General features: G+C 36.7%; 1 protein-coding gene across 3 annotated transcripts in view; it reads right to left on the bottom strand.

Moving 5' to 3' along the window:
* Positions 1-16,355, bottom strand: part of LOC115232333 (target of Myb protein 1) — a 139,477-nt gene that overhangs the window by 24,890 nt on the left and 98,232 nt on the right. For all 3 annotated transcript variants that reach the window (XM_029802162.2, XM_029802163.2, XM_029802164.2), the window contains 5 exons: positions 9,278-9,490; positions 6,129-6,207; positions 4,611-4,768; positions 2,031-2,139; positions 14-161 (listed from right to left, as the gene is read on the bottom strand). In XM_029802162.2, the coding sequence (XP_029658022.1) occupies positions 14-161; positions 2,031-2,139; positions 4,611-4,768; positions 6,129-6,207; positions 9,278-9,490 (707 nt within the window). The remainder of the gene's footprint in view (positions 1-13; positions 162-2,030; positions 2,140-4,610; positions 4,769-6,128; positions 6,208-9,277; positions 9,491-16,355) is intronic.

The raw sequence follows: 16,355 nt of genomic DNA, 5'->3' as shown, positions 1-16,355 counted from the left end.
GGATATTACTTACCCCATATTCTTTCTACTCTGATCAAACGATTGTCTGGATTGGGCAAACATATCAAACTCTGTATCCTGTGTGCCTGTTGAAGACCGATTCATTGCAGTAGTACTGCTGATTTGTCCAAGTGTGCTGCTTATGCTGCCAGAATTCAAACCTGTAAATATTCAGACGATAATGAAACAAACCTTAAAAGAAGATGATGTATATATAATACGGAGGCCAAGGTGTGGTTGAGTAGTTAAGACGGTTGTTTCCCCCAACCACATGATTTCAAGTTCAATTCTACTGCAGAGTACCTTGGGCAAGCGTGTTCTAACATTAACCCTGGACTCAGTGTGTGTGGGGGTGGGGGGAGGGGGGAGGGGGGAATATGCATGCATGTATGCCTGTTTGTGTATTTGTTAACATTAGTGCTTTTAAAGCAACAAATCATTGGTTACAGAGTTTCCAATGGTCAAACTAGTGGTTTATTGCATTTCTGATGGTGACAAGGGAGTACCTTTAGCTCAGTGCAAAACAAATACTGTAATGAACCTCATAAAAAAAGGATCAGTTATCACACTGATGTTTATGTCCTTCAGCAAAAGATATACACATATGTACACACAAACATCTTGTGACTGTCCTTTATGGAGGGATGTTGTGCATCATACTATGTTGCATCAATCTTGCACAGCATCCCACCCATAAAGGACAGTTGCAGGATGGGTTGAAATGACTGTTGTACACAATACAAATTCCATTTTCTGTTAATTGATTATTATCTCAACAAACACTGCAGAATTCCTGAAGTAGACCCAAAGGATATATACTTTAACTGTGGATGACACCAGGTAGCCATAACTGTGCTAGTGCTTTACTCCACACATCAGCACACTAATTGAAGTATACTCATTAGTCCAAAATATTACATATATATATATATTGGTCTTGTACTAGTTGCACGTAAAATGCATCATTCAAGCATGGTTCTTCTTATGTCTGTTGTAAAAACAGAGCATCTATCAAATAGGCATGGTGCAGGGGCTAGCTCACTTTGCAACCATATGGCTTTGGGTTCAATCGTACTGCATGGCACTTTGCACAGTTTTTTTTTTTCCCCCAACAATAGCTTTGAGTTTATTAAAGCTGAAAAGAAATCTTCACAAACTGTTATTCAGAGTTTCATGTAACTGTTAGTCAGACAGTTGTGATAATCACAATATATATATATCATCGTCATTGTCATCATTTAATGTCCATTTTCCATGCTGGCATGGGGTGGACGGTTGGCAAGCCAGAAGGCTGCACCAGGCTCCAATCCGATCTGGCAAAGTTTCTACAGCTGGGTGCCCTTCCTAATGCCAACCACTCCGAGAGTGTAGGGGTGTTTTTTACGTGCCACTGGCACGAGGGCCAGTCAGGCAGTACTGGTATCAACCACACTTGGCACTGTTTTTACAACAGACATAAGAAGAACCTAAATCATTGTTGTAATACAAATACAGTATGTAGGCAAAACTGGATCCCAATCTGCAGTACATTAACTGGGCAAATGCTTTTGGTTAAGCAAAGGTTTGTGAGTTGGTAAACGGAAATGAAGTGGAAGATCATTAAATATGTGGTGTGTGCCGATATGTACGTGTGTATGTGGGGGAGTTAAAAATATTTTCTAAATATATCAAGAGGGGGATGTGCCTCAATCTATGGTATTTATTCTTGATCTGTCTTGGTCATTTCCCTTTACAAAAAAACAACTCTACTGTTCATCTTTCTCAGAGATTGAAAACAGGTTAATATAATCAACTTATAGCTCTTGAAGATGTATTAAGGTGGCAGTCAAATGACTGAAACCAGTAAAAGAAAGAAAGAAATGTATATATTTTTATTCTCCTTCATGACTGCTAATACGCAATAAAAAAAATTCTTTCCTTTCCCCAGACAGAGAAGAAGGTTTTCAGCAAAGTATTGAACAGAATATTTATAAATAGCAGACAAAAAAAGAGGAAAAAAGAAAGAAAAAAAAAGAGAGAAATCTACTAACTCATGCCTGCTAGCTGGGTGTGAATATCTGACTGTCCTGTCTGCTGGGCACCATCTTCACCTAAATCAATAAGGTTGCCAACATTTGAAGACTGACTGGATGCCTGAACCTGGTATACAAAAAAGAGAAAATGATTCAGAAATTATCAATTGTTTCAACAACTTGAATTCACTAAACTACAAAATAAACTATTCAGTTGTGTTGTTCCACTTAGAATTAATTTGTAGCTATCAAGTGTCATTTTCTTATAAACGGATTTCATTATTATTATTATAGGTTGTAGATGGATTGGTATTACAAAGATCAAAGTAGGTTCTCTTCAACAACATTTACAGGTTTTACCAGCTGATATGACATTAAATAAGAAAAAAAAAAAAAGAAAAACATCCTGTGTTAAGGAAAAGGTGACATATGCAGATGTTACCTTGCAGCCTTGTACAACAGTTGAAGATGATTTAATTTGAACTACTTCTTAATTGCATTTTGTTTTGACAAAAAGATGATTCAGACATTTTCACTAGTATTTATTTATTTAATGTAGATACAATTCCCCACCCCACACACCCAAATCAAATATTTGTATTATTTTAGCACAAGTTTTTACAGCTGCATGTGTTTCCGGCAAGATATATATTAGTTCGATTAAATAAGTAACATTTTTAATAGTCTTAATACAAAGACGGAAACAGTTTTAACCAAATGACTTTGTAACCAATGTCAAACATTTTAATCCTAACATTGTGGTCATAGATATATTTTGGCACTAAGTGGAAGAAAAATTCTATAGTCCAATGAAAGTTTCCCAAGGGGAGGGGAGAGAGAGAGAGAGAGTAATGGCTGACTGCAAATACATAGGTGCTGAATCACATGTACAGAATCTCTTCCATGTTGCAGTAGTAGTCTTTCTTGTCTTGAGACAGCATTCACCCGGGGTGGGTTGAGCTGGCTTCATTCATCCTCAATGCTGCATCTCTCACAAACGCCGACCAGGCCTGGCAATTTGAGGCTAACGACCGTGTGATCTCTAACCACTCCTTATTCTAGCGGTGAACGCCGTAGACATGAGGGCCTAGGTTGGGTTCCAGATCAACCTTGACTGTCATCAGCCAGGTTTTTCGTTGTCCACCACATTGCTTTCGCCAACCCTGAAGGGGAGCAGGGGCAATTGTTTCGTAGATGAATTCTCCTGGTTGACGATGGAGGGCATGACCTAGCCAATGCAGATGTCTTGTTAGGATGACTTGTTGGAGGGAGGTGATTTGGCACTGGTGTCGCACCAAATTGTTGGAGACAAAGTGATGCCACTGGACGTGTATTGTCTGGTGGGGGCGAAGCCGGTTGTGAGGATTTTGGTCTTCGAAGCATTGATTTTCATACTAATCTGCGATGCAACACGCTGGAGCTCATTGATAACAAACTGGACGTCAGCAAATGTTTTGCCAAGTATCGCAATGTAATCTGCGTAGTCTAGATCCTTGACGGAAACATTGTGACAAACAGTGACACCTGGGAACACCCTTAATGCATTTGTGGTGATCCAGTCGATGGCGTAATTGAAAAGAGCCGGCGAAAGAACACATCCTTGCCAAATGCCAGACCGTATTTCGAAGAGTTCCGACACTTCACCGTACACGTGTACGTGGGATCTTGTTGAGCGGTAATAAGCATTGATAAGATTGAGAAGTTTAGGTGGGATACCATCTGCTTGCATGACGAGGGTGTCACGATCGATGGAGTCAAATGCAGCAGCAAAATCAACAAAGCAGATGACTGTTTTTTGCTGAAAGCACCAACGGTGTTTGAGGATTCGTCTAAGGATGAAGATTTCGTAGTAGTAGTCTGGTCAGTTATGATGTGCAAATCCAGTCATTCTTTCATAATTTATTTATTTATTCTTTTAATTAGAGAAAGAAGAGTTTGAACAATGAGAAAATAATTAAAATGATATTTCAGTGTCATCTGTATGGACCAGCTCAGTGATATTAGGATTTATCAATTCTAAGAAAAAGTGGAATTAACGTTTTTGAGACTCAATTTATGTCTTCATTAGTTAATTCTGTGGACTAGAAAAAACAAAAAACAATTTACTGATATATTTGAAACGTAGGGTCTCTGCATACTGGTGGGTTTATGAGGAGAGTGTTATTATTATAATAAGAGAAAATAACAATGAATGCTTAGTAACATTTCTTCTAGCTCTTTATGATCTGAGTTCAAATGTTACCAAGGTTGATTTTGTTATCCAATCTTTTGTGGTCAATAAAAGAGTACCAGTTGAACAACAGGGTTGATGTGATTCACTATATCCCTCTTCCACCAAATATTGCAAGCCTTGTACTAAAATTTAGAACTATTATTATCAAAAGTGGTGAGCTGGCAGAATCATTAGTTTGTGGGACAAAATGTTCAGCAGCATTTCTTCTGGTTTTGCATTTTGTACTTTTGAGGTTGAGTACTTGGGTCAATGTAACTGACTTAGCTCCTTCCCACAAGATTTCAGGCCTGGTACCAATAGTAGAAAGAAATATTTGCTGAAAATTAAAAATCACTTTGCATTTTGCTCTGTTTTGTTTTGCTTACCTGTTCATATGATGGTGGAAGATAGGAGTCTTGTGTTACAGGTGGAGTATTGCTTGCATCAGTGGTCTGTGAACCTGTCTGTCCAGCTCGAAACCGTTCAAATCTCTCATAACGGAGAAATACATTATTTAGGTCATCATTCACCCGTAATAATTCACCTGTAATTAAAGAAACCAGACAATTGCAAACTGATAGTAAAGAGAACTGGGAAGAGGGCGTAAAGAAGGCCAGTCTCAAAGAATTTAAATCAAACACTAGCATATTAAATTTCACATACAAAACAATGCAAAGAAAGAGGGAGGACATTATAGTAGAAAATACTAGGTGTTTTGCAAATGACTATGATGATGATTTTCATAGTATGATTTTGGTAACATGTATTATAAACTTAATAGGCACAGACAAGTCACAGATCAAGCATGGCTGTGAAGCTAACAAGTTTGTTTTGCACAGCACTTTGGGGCAAGTGTCGTCTACTATAGCCATCAGCTGGGCAAAGCCTTGTAGGTGGATTTGGTAGACAGTAAAGAAGCCATGTTTGTGTGTGTCTATGCATGCACATGCAAGAAAGAGAGAGACAGAGAATGTTTGCCTCCTTGTTTTGACATCACATAATGTTACATAAGCAGTGTCATTCATTTCCAATATTCTGTGGAAACATGTCTGGCCCTAGGGGAATATTACTTTGTTTGTAAACAGATGAGGGTTGGCAACAGGAACGGTATCTGGCCATAGAAAATCTACCTCAATAAACTCCATCTGAACCATGCAAGCAAGGGAAAGTGAACATTAAAATGATGATGGAGTTGCCTTTTCTAGTTTTACTAGTTAATAGTAAAAGAAAACAACAAAAGCTGAAAATAAATGTTTGCCATCCATGTCTTAGAGCCCTTTCTTGTACATTCTACATATAGTATGTGCTGTACTTTATAGGACAATATTGTTTTGGCAAAGTTCTTTTATAAGCAGCCTAAGAAACTGCCAACCTCTACAACTACCATACTTCTTGATAACTGCTGGCATTGCACAGGCATAGTTGTGTGGGTAAGAAGCTTGCTTGGAAGCCATGTAGTTTCAGGTTCAGTCCGTCTATGCGGCACCTTGAGCAAGTGTCTTCTGCCATAGCAGCAGGACAACCAATATTTTCTTAGTGAATTTTGTAGATGGAAACTGAGTGGAAGCCTGTCATATATATATATATATATATATATATATATATATATAGAGAGAGAGAGAGAGAGAGAGAGATAGATAGATAGTTAGAAAGATAGACAGACAGACAGATAGATAGATAGATGTGTGTGTCTTTGTAATTGTGTTTGTCACTTGCAACCCATTGCTTGACAACTGGTGTTGGTTTGTTAACATCCCCATAACTTAGCAGTTCAGCAAAATAGGCTAAGTTACAGCCTTAAAAAGACAAAGAAAAAAATATATATAGTGGGGTCAATTGGTTCATTTAAAACCCTTTGCACTGGCTTATTATAAACAATTTAGTGACAAATAAAATAAACTTACTTGTGACTTCCTCATTGGCAACTTGGTCAAGTAAGTCTACAAGTCGCTGCTGCATTTGACGACAAGTTCGGTTCAGTTCCTAAGACAAATTAGAGATGGAAAAAAAAACCAGTCAACTATATCTCTTAGAAGACAATAGCAAGTATAACAAACACAAAGTCCGTGTAAAAGAGTGGGATTACTAAAACTGAACATTACAGACATAAGCACACAAGTACATGTACAAGCCCTGTTTCTATATTAAGGAAGACAGCATCAGTACCAGAGAAGAATATGGAGGTGCTATAGGGATCCATAACTGTCATGACAAAGATCTAGGTGACATTGAACACAAAACATATATTCTAGAATGAAAGCAACGAACCACTCACAGATTTGCAAGCAATTAGGTGAAGGAATAGGTGTGTGGTTAACAAGTTCACTTTTTCCAAATATAGCCCTTATGACTGGATTTGGTAGATGGAAACTAAAAGGAGCCCATTCTCTGGTACGTGTGTGTATAGTAATAATAACAATAATCCTTGGGTAGAATTTATAAATATTTTAATTCATTGCTACACACATTTCCACAATGTTTAGACGTGATTTGTGGAAATGCATGTAGCGATGAATTAAAATATTTATAAATTCTACCCAAGGATTATTGTTATTATTACTATATTTATCTTACATTACATTGGTACAGCTCGGTGCAACCCCCAAAAATTTGCTTACCAATCAGCACCATTAGATTATAGCTGGCATAGTAGAATAGGAGCTTATTTGCATATTCAAAATGTTTCCTGTAAACAAATTTTAAATATATATATATATATATATATATATATACACACATACAGGTTATGATGGGTAAATTGTCGCTATTTTATATTTTTAATTTCATGCATGTGCATTGTTTGTTTTTGATTTTGTTGCCTACATGCTATAGTAGGATTAGTTGGGCACTGTTGGTGAGAAAAACAACATCACAATACAATTCACTCTGCCAGAAATTTGGAAACAACATACTGTACTGCTTGGCATTTGTGCCAGAAGCTCCAATATGAACATTTCAGAGTGTTTGGGTGTCAATCTGAGGACATGTACTGAGAGAGATAATAATTTAACATCCAGTCAACATCATGGTGTTTGCAGTAATCACTAGTAATGGTGATATTATGCCTCCATTTATCTTCCCACATGGCCTCAGACTCAACACGGAGGCCTACATCAAATGCCTGGAGGAGGCTGTGCTGCCCTGGGTCAAGAGGATGACTGCTGGAAGACCCTATGTCTCACAACAGGACTCTGCACTATGCCACACAAGCAGGAGAATCCAGTCATAGCTGTCAGACAATTTCTGAGACCACATCACCCTTAAAATCTGGCCACCTAACTCCCCAGATTGCAACTCCCTTGATTATTATGTGTGGGGCACAGTTGAGTGAGAGACCAACAAAACTCCTTGTGACACCAAAGATGAACTGAAGGCAAGGATTATGTCAGCATTCACCAACTTAAACAAGGAAACCGTCCAGAATAGTTGCAGGAGATTCCAAAGTCGTCTGAAGGCCATGGTTGAAGCCAATGGTGATTTTATTGAATAAATTTACTCTTTAGTATTTCAAGATATTTTTATGTAATTTTGGTAAATATATATGTTAAAATAAGATGTCAGTGTTATTTTCAGTTTTGCATAATTTAGATGACAGTTTATTCACAACATACTGTGTGTGTATATATAAACTTGAACAAATTTATCTGATTTTCTAAGCTGGCTTCACAACCTTTCCTGTATTTGAGAATTCTTTTTTATTTTCTGTAGAATACTAACATAGTGTTCATAAGTTTAACAAAATGTTCTCACATTCAAAAAACTATTACTTAGCATTATAAAAAGGTGGTACCTGTGGTCAGGGATCTCTTATTACTTAACAATACAGAGCACTCATCCAGAATTTGAGACGTGCAGAATTCAATTCCCTATAAAGGCTTGATGGCCACTTTTTTCTGTGTTGTAAAGAAGTATTTCCTCAACTTTCTAAGTTGTCTTCACAACCTTCCTGCATTTGAGAATTTCCTTTGTGTGGTAAGAAGCTTGCTTCCCAACCACATGGTCCTGGGTTCAGTCCCACTGTGTGGCACCTTGGGCAAGTGTCTTCTACTATAAGCCTCAGGCTAACCAAAGGCTTGTGAGTGGATTTGGTAGATAGAAAGTGAAAGAAGCCCATCATATATATGTGTGTGTGTGTGTGTTTGTGTCTGTGCTTGTCCCCCCCCCACCACTGTTTGACAACTGATGTTGGTGTGTTTATGTCCCCATAACTTAGCGGTTTGACAAAATAGACTGATAGAATAAGTACTAAGTTTAAGAAACAAGTCCTGGGGTCGATTTGTTTGACTAAAAACCCTTCAAGGTGGTGCTCCAGCATGGCTGTAGTCAAATGACTGAAACAAGTAAAAGGATAACCATATATTTGTGTGTGTCTCTGTCTTGACATTGCACACTGTGTAAACAGATGACACTATCATACAAGCAATGTTGCTTATTTGCAATCTTTGGAGAAAATGTGCCTGGCCATTGTACTTTTCATCTTTCAAAGGCCTAGAACTTGTGTGGCATTGTTTCCTCATTATGTCTTTCAAAGCTAATTGTACCTGATACCTGAAACTACTGCCCTACACAAGAATATTCAAGACCTCAATCACCCTCAAAACCTTCTAAGCACAAACAGCATTATCAACCAGCATGAAAAAAGCACCATCCAAATGTGACTGATGCCAGTGCCCCTTAATTGGCTCCTGTGCTGGTGGCATGTAAAAAGCACTATCCGAATGTGATCAATGCCAGGCCCGCCTGACTGGCTCCTGTGCCAGTGGCACGTAAAAAGCACGGAGTGGTTGGCATTAGGAAGGGCATCCAGCTGTAGAAACATTGCCAGATCAGACTGGAGCCTGGTGCAGCTGCTGGCTCTCCAGACCTCAATCAAACCGTCCAACTCATGCCAGCATGGAAAACGGACATCAGATGATGATGATGATGATGATGAAAAAATACCTGGAAGACATCAGTAGTTGAACCTTAGTACTTCAGAGCTAGTTATATAATTCATGCTGCTATAATTTCTTAAAAAAAAAAAAAAAAGAAGAATCTTGTAATGTTAACTTACTTGCAAAAGCTCAAGATCTGAGGAGTCTACATTGTAAGGGCTGAGCTCTGTCAACATTTCCCCCATCACACGGACATTTCCTTGGACTACATCAAGTTCACTCTTCAGTTTGTCCAACTGTTCATTTGTTGGGATAATGGACCCGCTAGACATGGTAACAGGAACCTGTTGTTGCTGTTGTTGTTGTTGCTGCTGTGGTGGTGTATTTGTAGGCTGCAACAGACAATTAAATGCTAAATACACTGGCTGTAATATCTCCTGTATTCTTTGTATACACATGAACTCTGTTTGCCTGTCTGTCTCTTTTTTTCAAGCAGTATGTAAAAACGAGGAAGAGGAAGAGAAGCTGCTCATGTGATATCCTGGATCAATGGACGGAGGCATGTGAATCGAGTTCAGTTAATTTAGTTTGAAGAATTCTAAGTTAATGCAATACAAAAACATATCAGAAAAAATTTAATGAGGTCACGGTGGTTATCAGAACAAAAGCTTACATACATTTGGTGTGTGTTGGAGAGAGAGAGAGAGAGAGAGAGAGAGAGAGAGAGAGAGAGAGAGAGAGAGAGAGAGGAGAGAGAGAGAGAGAGAGAGAGAGACTTTGACATGAGAACTAAATTAGGGTTGGAATATTTAATTTCTCTTTTTAACCTGAAAAATGAAAATGTAAACCCTTTATGACTTTAGCAATGTTACAAAATAAGGTTTCCAAGTGTGGTTGCTGAAGGTGGTAATTAAGGAATATTATTTATTTCATCAGAATGGAAAATATTCATCCAGGAAATTAGTTGTTATGCAAAAAATTCTAGTGTCGTTCAATATTTACCATACTCTCAGGTGACGGAAGAAGTCAAAGATGGGGGTAAAAAGGAATCAGCAACATTTAAAAGGGAAGATGAAAGATCCTTAAAAGGCAATGGTGCTGACAGATAGAGGACATCTCGTTGAAGAAACTTCAAAGGGATTGTTAATATTCAACACTACAATCTCAGCTACACCATAGTTAAAAGAAAGAAACTGAGATTATTGAAGTTGCACAAGAAATAAATGAATAAATAAAATAAAAACATTGTCATCTGTGTTTGGTGTAAGAAGATAGTGACAGTTCAGATCATTACACACACACAGTGGATTAACTGGGTCTTCTGTTTCCACCTCTTACATCTTATTCAACTTGACTGATTGAACAAGTCACAAGAGATGCAACTTGAATTCCAAGTTCCAAGTCAATCCAATATATATAATTTAACTCTATCAACAGCACTGAATCCTTCCAGCAGTGCGTGCCTGGTCTTATTTCAAACAAACACAAACACATATTTCATTTGTTCAACTTCTTTTTTTCCATGCTAATATGACTTAGATGTACTCTGAAGCAGAATTTTTATGGCAGGATGCACTTCCTATTGCCAACTCTTATCTGTTTTTCAAGTGTATTTTTTTTTATTCCAGAGAAATTCAAAACAGCAGAACTAACAAACAACTTATTGATAGGAAAGTCAACAAATATCAGTGGTTGCAGCCCATCCAAAAATGGTAACATCACTATCTTTAGTCACAGCTCATCAGAGATTAAATATTTACATATGGATACAATGATGGGTTTTTACCACTTTCTGTCTTCCTAATTCCCTTCACATGACAATAGTTGGCCTGAAGTCAAAGTTAAAGACACTTGCTCAAGGTACTGCATTGTGGAGCTGAACCAGAGGCTGTGTGATTGGAAAGTGAATTTCTTAACTATACAAATTTCTCTATTCAACTGCCATTACTAAAATGTCACTGACTATTTCAAGTCAATATTCTGTCTGCTCCACAACATAGTGCATACAATGAAAGAATCAAGTAGTCCATGGTAGATAGAAACAACTTTCAGGAACAATAATAGTTTATTGACATGGAAGGTTGTAGGATTTTCTCATATCGAAGTTTGATAAGCTAAAAAAAAGGTTTTTATACTTCATGGTAAGCAACTAAAGTTACTATGAATGTGAATACAGATCCAAATTGAGGGAATGGAGCGGGTAAAATCCAGGCAACATGTTTCCTAGCTACCAGATCCTCGGAGGTAATAATTATTCAACAAGGGGCACTCTGCTAGCTACTCATCAGACTGAAGATACCTTAGTTATATGAAGATTACATTGTCGTTAAGGAATCCCCAGTTAACTTGCTGGAGATATTTAGGATCCTTTAACGACAATGCATCTTTGGCTTGATGAATAGCTAGCAGAGTACCCCTTGTTGAGTAATTATTGTTTCCAAGGAACTACTAGCTAGGAAAAAAATGTAGCCTAGAGTTTACCTACTCCGTTCCCTCAATTTATATATATATATGATGATTAATGATAACCCTTGGATAGAATTTATAAATATTTCAATGCATTGCTACAGGCATGGCATTTCCACAAATCAAGTTTCTCAAGATCATAGTCTGTATTCCTGGGATGATTACATATTCAAAACTTTCCTGTAAACGAACTTAAAGGATATATATATATATATATATATATATATATATATCATCTGTCAAATTCACTCACAGAGTTTTGGTCAGCTTGGTGCCATAGAAGGCACTTGACCAAGATGTAATGTAAGGAGGCTGAATTCAAAACCATTTGGTTGAGAAATGAACTTTTTCACCACAGTCATACCAGTACCTGCACACATATGCATCAACGTGTGTATGTGTGTGTGAGTGTTTGTGTATGTGTGTATTGGGTCATCCCATAAATAAAATTTTTTTTTTAATTGCATGAACTAAAGGTTAGATTGGGATGAGATAAACAACCTGTATCAACTTGCTACAAAAGCAGGTAGTAATTTTACTTTGTACTTATTCTTAGTGCAAATCTTTAAGAGTGGGATTTGATTTTAACAGTTATTTTTTCAAAGCTATAATGGAAGTGACAAAAAAACATGTTCGGTATATTTTGCTTTAAGAGTTCAATAAAGGCAACAGTGCAAGGAATATTAATGCAGTGTATGGGAACTGGATAATAAGTGTAAGCCAGTGTCAACGATGGTTCCAGAAATTCCGAGCCAGAAACTACAACCTAAAAAACAAGCCTCATCCTAGAAGATCTGTAGAGCTCAACAAGGACATCCTGCAAAACTTGTAATTGTTGAGGAACTACCAGAGAAGCTTGGGTTTGGTCATTCAACCATTTATCAACACCTGCGTGCCATTGAAACAGTCAGCAAATTGGGTCGCTGGATTCCTCACAAACTTTCCAAGTCCAACCGTGCGTAGAGAGTGAATGTGTGCTTTTCTTTGCTGTCATGTCTCACAAATGAACTTTTTTTGGATCGAATAGTGATTGGTGACAAGAAATGGGTTCTCTATAAAAAAAGTCAAGCGCCAAAGGGAGTAGGTAGGGTAAGGAGAAACACTGGCACCTCAGGACAAAGAAGGTCTTCACCAACATAAGGTGTTGTTATCTGTTTGAAGGGAGTCCACTTTGAACTTCTAAACTCAAACCAAATGATAACAAAGGAAATCTACTGTGAGCAGTTTGAGCGGCTTAAGTCAATGCTAGAAGAAAAACGACTATTTTTTGTTACAAAACGAAAGGTGTTCTTCCATCAGGATAATGCTTGGCCACATACGGGGATGACATTCCAAGGGCTAGAGCAGTTTGAATGGGGAAACAATGCCCCACCCACTATATTCACTGGACATTGCCCCATCTGATTATCATTTATTCTGCAGACTTCAAAATCATTTGGATGGGAAAAATATGAATTCTGTAGACGAGGTCAAAACAGTATTGGAGGTGTATTTTTGTCATGGACAAGTGAATTTTGGAAGAGGGGCCTTGCAAAGTCTACCAGATAGATAGAAGAGTGTAGCAGAAAATGAAATTAAAGAAAATATATTTTACATTAAAAGAAGTATAAAAAAAATGCATTATTTATGGGATGATCCAATATATATGTATATATATGAAAGCATAAGTATGGTTGTATTGTCAAGAACTACATAATTTAGTGCTCATCCTCACTGCATGGTGCTATCAGCTGTTACCCTCTATTCACACAAGCCTACTTTATGAGTGAGTTGGTTGAAGGAGACAAGCTTGTAACAGAAAGATTTGTAGCTAGAAAACTAGTGAAAACATCTCAGTATTCTTCTTTCCATAGAGAGAGAAATATATTAAAATGTGTTTGTATACACTGCACAATGAGGCTTTATAATTTTAAAAAACTGTAGGTATTACCTACACCAAATATTTCAAATTGTCCACAAAATAATGAAATTATTGTTCTTATATAGTTAAACTAGTTTTATAACAGTAACTATGCATTATATGAGTATCAAAATGTCTCCACTTTTGTATAAATTGTCACATTCATTTTAGCTGAATACATTGGCTAGTGTAGTTTGCAGTACATGCTACTGTTATTATTATTAACTATTCCTATCTGTCTAACTCCCATTGTAATCATGTTCATTTTAGTGAAAGGTATTCATTATCTACTTCCTCTTTTTAAAACAGCTATTGTACACACATTTTTCTATCCTGGGGGTAAAAAACAAAACAAAACAAAACAATGTCAACTAATAAACAATGTTTTCAGAAGTCAGTATTATGCATATAACAGCAAATTACAATGCTGGGCTTTATTAAGATAACCAGAGTGGTACCTCAGTACCATATCATTCTGCACTGAAATCCGAGTAGAGTAAAATTTGTCTTGTCCCTAGAATATATGCACACCCACACATGCATTACATTTGATTTACAATTGAGTAAAAAAAAAAGGAAAAATAATAAAATAGTAATTAAAGAAAATTGATAGTATAACAATATAATCACATAGTATAACATATAATCAAGGAATATGACTGTGTATTGTGAGAATGCATGCATGCACACACACACACACACACCACATTTTCTTGTGTACAAGTCAAATTTTCCAGATCAAATCTCAAAAAGGTAAGTTAACTTATACACCAAGACGATTTGCGAGGGCCAAATGTTCCATGTGAAATGCAGCAGGATTTGGGAAGTCAGTAATGATGTTAGAATGTTCCATAATGACCTTGGATAAGGTACATAGTGCTAAATATTTCAGCACCCCTAACAGTTAAGAATATATTTCTGACCTGAGAATGGACCAGGTTCCCATGTAGGTGATGAACTGGCTACATCAGGCCCAAACCTTCTGCTTGTTTTATGTTCAAAGTGGCCAGACCAGACCTCTCTCACCTACCCTACAATGTCATTCTAAAAATAAACAACCACACCATCAACATCTTGAAGCTATGAAATAAGCCATGATTAATTCAAGACATTTGACAGTAATCTGGATGCTAAGGAGTTAAGCGCTAGACTTGATCTTCAAGTTCTTCAAGTCATATAAATGTATTACTTGGTTGTTAGGTATCTGCTTTTCGCTGATGGATGGTTTTTGCATCAAGCGTCAGCTGAAAGACTGCTTCATTTTGTCAAGTTGTTTACCTAACTAGCATTAGATCATTCACACCTCTGCTCGCACAAGAAATGCAGTAATCACTGCAGTAAAAAGAGACTGTCAATTTGCACAGCATGGGCATATCACTTGGTTTTGCCCACATATACCATGTTGGATGCAAAAGTTCAGTGAGCTCCAACACATATCTCCAGCTTCTCATCAGTCACCATGCCCTGCCATAGGAGGCCGAGAAAGTGCCACCAGATGTCTTGACTAAAAGCATCAAACATTAAATGATGATGATGATATATATATATATAAATATACACACACACATAAATAAATAAATATATATATATATATATATATAAGAGAGAGAGAGAGAGAGAGAGAGAGAGAAAGCACAAGAAATTTCCAATGTTTATATATTCTGTATGTATCTGCAAGCACTTTGGGGTTTCCATATGCGTTTGAATAACTTTTCCAAACAAGTACAGCGATAATAAGAAAAAGTAATAGATGCATTTGCATTTCAATTAAAAGATATGAATTTAAATTATATGAATTCCCTGATAACCAGCAAATAAAAATGAAAATAACAACAACTTCAGCAAATGCAACACACACATATAGAAACACAAGGAAATAATAAAATACATGTTTATATCTGCTCTTTTCTAAAGTAACTAGGGCATAAAGCTCTACATAACTCATGAGTTATTGAAACACAAGCAAAGAGAAGAGAAACCAGTCATTTAAAATAAATCCGAGAAGAGACAGTGGTATTGATTTCTTCAAAGTTGATTCAGATGAGTTAAAACTAAATATAAAAACAAAGCGCATCAGTCTGTTTAATAAGATTATGTCACTGATATTGAAACTAGAAAGTTATATTTAATTTTTTTTTGTTTTTACCTGGAAATTACATATTATCCAGAATTAAGAAGTAATGGTTATTAGAAGACATAAATGAACAAGAAAAAATTAGCAAACATAGTTTGGGACCTGCAGCAGGTTAGGTCAGTTTGACTGATAGAATTTTCTCTTCAGTTCTCCTTGCTTCCTCGTGCATATAGCAGCATGTATGAATATGTGTGTGTGAACATACATACATATGGATGTGTGTGTATGTGTACACACATATATGTACTTGTACTGATGCATGTGTGCTAATTTGGATTACAAATCCATTATCTATAGAGTTTGCACAGCTGGCCTTGTCTGAATAAAAAACCTAAAATGAATAATTTTCTTTTTTTTATTGATAAAATATTAATGAAAACTGCAAAGAAAGCATTTGTTTTATTCTCCAAGGTGAGCAACATAACATATATATGGTAACTGAGAAGACTGTATTATACAATATCAGTTTTAAAATTTTATAACAATATCTAGAACATTAACACAGACTTGTATAAGGTGAGATATTGCTTGTAAATGAAGTGCTACAGCATGTGATATTGGTGCAATTAATGTGAATCTTGAAGAACAAACTGATGGATACTGTGTGTGGGGAAGATGTGGCAGGGAAATTCTATCAACAGAACAGTGGGTTTTAAATGAGGATTGCATGTACAGTTTGTAATGTGGTCAGGTTAGAAAGTAAAGAAAAGCATTTTTAAGAGGTGAGAAAGAGACAAGTGAGTACTACATACCTTTA

The sequence above is a fragment of the Octopus sinensis genome, linkage group LG2 (assembly GCF_006345805.1).
Source record: "Octopus sinensis linkage group LG2, ASM634580v1, whole genome shotgun sequence".
Taxonomy (NCBI): domain Eukaryota; kingdom Metazoa; phylum Mollusca; class Cephalopoda; order Octopoda; family Octopodidae; genus Octopus; species Octopus sinensis.
The sequence above is the reverse complement of the archived record's forward strand: the minus strand, read 5'-3'. Positions and strand labels throughout refer to the sequence as shown.